General features: G+C 63.8%; 2 protein-coding genes across 2 annotated transcripts; one reads left to right on the top strand and one right to left on the bottom strand.

The window, feature by feature from the left end:
• Window positions 1-128: 128 nt before the first annotated feature.
• AMSG_01019 (uncharacterized protein) lies at window positions 129-869 on the bottom strand (the record flags this gene model as incomplete). The annotated part of the gene is made up of 1 exon (XM_013906742.1): window positions 129-869. A coding segment is annotated over one exon (721 nt), but the record flags the coding sequence as incomplete, so codon positions are not given.
• Window positions 870-1,596: 727 nt separating this feature from the next.
• Window positions 1,597-3,061, top strand: AMSG_01018 (uncharacterized protein; the record flags this gene model as incomplete). The annotated part of the gene is made up of 1 exon (XM_013906741.1): window positions 1,597-3,061. The coding sequence occupies exon 1, from the start codon at window positions 1,664-1,666 to the stop codon at window positions 3,059-3,061; it is 1,398 nt and encodes a 465-aa protein (XP_013762195.1). The 5' UTR covers window positions 1,597-1,663.
• Window positions 3,062-3,237: the final 176 nt, after the last annotated feature.

The raw sequence follows: 3,237 nt of genomic DNA, 5'->3' as shown, positions 1-3,237 counted from the left end.
CGCGCGCGCTCATTGCCCAGGGCTCGGCCGCCCTGGGCCGCGGCGAGTCTCTGGCGAGCACAGAGGCGCTCGTCCAGGCCTTGCTGGCCGACGCACTCCCGCGCGTCCACGCGCTTCTTTCTGGCTGGTAGAGCGCTCAAACTCGCATTTATTCCATCTGCATGACGCCGCTCTCGTCACCACCGGCGGCACCGGCACTGCTGGCGCCGCCAAAGGCGGAGCCGCCGCCAAAGCCGCCAAACGTAGCGAGCTGCTGGCTTTGCTCGCCGCGGACGACAAACTTGACGTGCAGATAGTCACCAAACGGCTGGCCATTCGGCAGATACATGCGCCAGGCGGCGGTGTAGACGCCCGGCTCGGCCGGAGCCTCAAACTGGAGCGAAAAGTCAACATCGGCGCCGGCCGGCACCTCGCCGGGCAGTTCGATCGGCTGCGCGCCGTGCGGGTCGCCGGTGTGGAGTGAGACGTAGCAGCCCGTCGGCCACGCCCGTGTCCCTGTGTTGGCCAGCTTCCATGACTTGCTGAACACCTCGCCGCCCTCGACGGTCTGCGTCTGGTCGTGGTCGGTCGCCATGGCCGCCAGATGGTACTCGATGACCACCGGCGCCGCCTGCTGGTTGGCAAAGAACGACGAGACTGCCAGGTCGACGTTCCACGAGTTGGCCTCGAGGTAGAATAGGGCCTGCTCCTCATCAAATCCACACACTGACTGGAACGTCCGCATCTTCTCCTCCTTGTTGTCAGACACCGAGCCCATTCCGAGCATAAAGCCCACCAGCTCATCGGCCGGATCCACCTCGCCGCCGTTGCCGCCGTTCCCGCCGTTGCCACCGGACGACCCTGTATCAAAGCTAAAGGGGAAGTTCATGGTGGACATGTATCCGCAAACTTGCTCTTCTGCTCTGAACACACCGTATCTACTGCGTCTACTGTCTCTGCTGCTGCTGCTGCTTCCCTCTGCTCCCATTGCCGCGCCCGGTGAGTCCTTCCCCCCCTTCTCCTCCCCCTGTGCCTTTCGCGCCTCTCGAACACGACCTTTCCCGGCCCCGCCGTCCTCCCCTTCGCATTGCTCGGCCATCCCGCGCGCCTACATCACCGCGTGCACAAACCAACACCCACCACCCACAAGGTAGCAGATATAATACACCTTTGCCCTCGAGGAAGAACCGAGAGCCTGTGTAACCCCGCTAACAGCCGTTCTTCCAAGGCCCTGCCCGTGGAAGGTCGGCCGCCAAGCCGTGCGCCCCAGTCGCCAGCACCACGCCAATCACACTCTCATCCCCGACCCTTCCGACTACGCTTTCCACCCACACCATCAACCTCCAATCCCCCCTTCTACCTCACTCCCATCCCAACCCATTCCATACCTTCTCAGATCGAGCACCAGACAAGTATTACCCGCAGACCCAGACCCTGACCCTGCCCCCCCGGCTCTTGCCGTGTCACCCAAGTCGCATTGGTCGCGCCTCTGGCCACCAGCCGTCACCCGACCGACCGACCGATCGACCGACCGACGCGACAGTCGCCTCTCGTCACGTGTCCATCCCACCGAGTCGGCCGCAAGCTCTCCGGGCACCCCCCCCCCCCCCCACCTCCCTCTCTCTCGACCCGTTGCTTTGAATCCAGCTACGCCACACCTCACTTGACCCGCCCACCACCCATCATGGCAAACACATCGGTGAAAGGGCGGCCAAGTCAACAGAAGGGCGTAGTGAGCAGGCTGATCGGGGCTCCTGTCCTCGCCCTGCTGCTCGTTCTCGCATCGACGGCGCAGACGGTGGGCTTCAAGCTCTTGGGCTACGCCTTTGGCCCCTTTCCCTTTGTCATTCTCATCACCATGTCGGCTGCCTTTGTGCCACTCTTTGGCGTACCGTATGCCATCGCTCGCTGGCGCGGGGTCATCCCTGCCGAGACCCGCACCTTCCCGCTCCGGCCGTACTGGGTCATCGGCGGCCTTAACGCCGCCAACGGCATCCTGCTTATCTTTGCCAATCCGCACGTGCCGGGTGTTGTGCAGGCAGTGCTGGCTCAGGCTGGTGTGCCCATGGTCTTCTTTCTCTCGCTCTGGCTCCTCCGCACCAAGTATGCGCCCGGTCAGTACGCATCGGCAGTCGTCATTGTCGCCGGCATCATCGTCAGCCTCGTGCCGTCGCTCAAGGCTGATGGCGGCGACGACTCGGTGCCCGGCTCGGCTTCTTCGCGGCTGATGTGGTCGTTGGCATTTCTCCTCGGTGCGCTCCCGGCCTCGCTCGCCTCGATCTATCAAGAGCGCATGTTTGCCCACGCTCGTGTCCACCTTCTCGCACTCATGTTCCACTCCTCGGTGGCGCAGTTTGTCTCGCTCGCCTTTGCTCTTCCGCTGGTCTTTATTCCTTCGTTTGGTACGGTGTCCCCGGCAGCCTTTGGCCCGCACATGGCGGCCGCCTTTGGCTGCCTCATCGGCAACGATCCGCCGGCGCAACTCGGCTACAACGACCAGGTCCAGTGCTCTAAAGCCGGCATTCTCATCCTGGCCGTCGTCGGCTTTATGCTTACTGCCAACTTTGCGTCGGCGGCGACGACCAAGTATGCCTCGGCTTCATTTATGATCTTTGTCTCGACCGTCGTCACGCCCGTCTCCTCGTTCGCCTTTACCTTTTCGTTCATCATGGGCTCGCACGCTGAGTCTCTCTCGATCTTCGCCTACATCGCGCTCGTCCTCCTTGTCGCCGGCATCTTTGGCTTTCGCTACTTTGACGTGCCGCAATACGAGGAGACTGAGCTCGAGCCGCTGGTTGTCAACCAGGCCGGCTCGCCGGCCCGCCGCGGCCGCTCGGCCTCGCCTGGTTCCTATCCGGGCGACGGCTCGCGCATCCCGCTCTCGCGCCCGATGTACATTCCGCGCGCTGGCATCATCACCCTCAACACGGCTGATCCCACTGCTCGGGACGCCACCACCCTGCCGGTCGTCATTCCTGCCGCCCGCCCACACTCGTACACCTCCCACACCGCTGCCCGCGCCGGCTTTTCGCTTCTCCGCGGCAACCTTGGTGCCTACGATGGTGTGGCCGCCTCGATGTGACGATGATCCCCCCTCCCCCCCCCACCCTTCAACTGTGATCTCTTCATCACATTGCCCACATTAAGCCACCCCCCCCCTCCGATCGCCAACCCTTCCGATCGCCAACCCCTTTCCTCCCGCCCGCGCACACAGCTCCAGTCACCCCCCCACTCCACCCCCCCCCCCCCACCCCAACC

Source organism: Thecamonas trahens (assembly GCF_000142905.1).
Source record: "Thecamonas trahens ATCC 50062 unplaced genomic scaffold supercont1.4, whole genome shotgun sequence".
In the NCBI taxonomy this organism is placed as follows: domain Eukaryota; order Apusomonadida; family Apusomonadidae; genus Thecamonas; species Thecamonas trahens.
The sequence above is the reverse complement of the archived record's forward strand: the minus strand, read 5'-3'. Positions and strand labels throughout refer to the sequence as shown.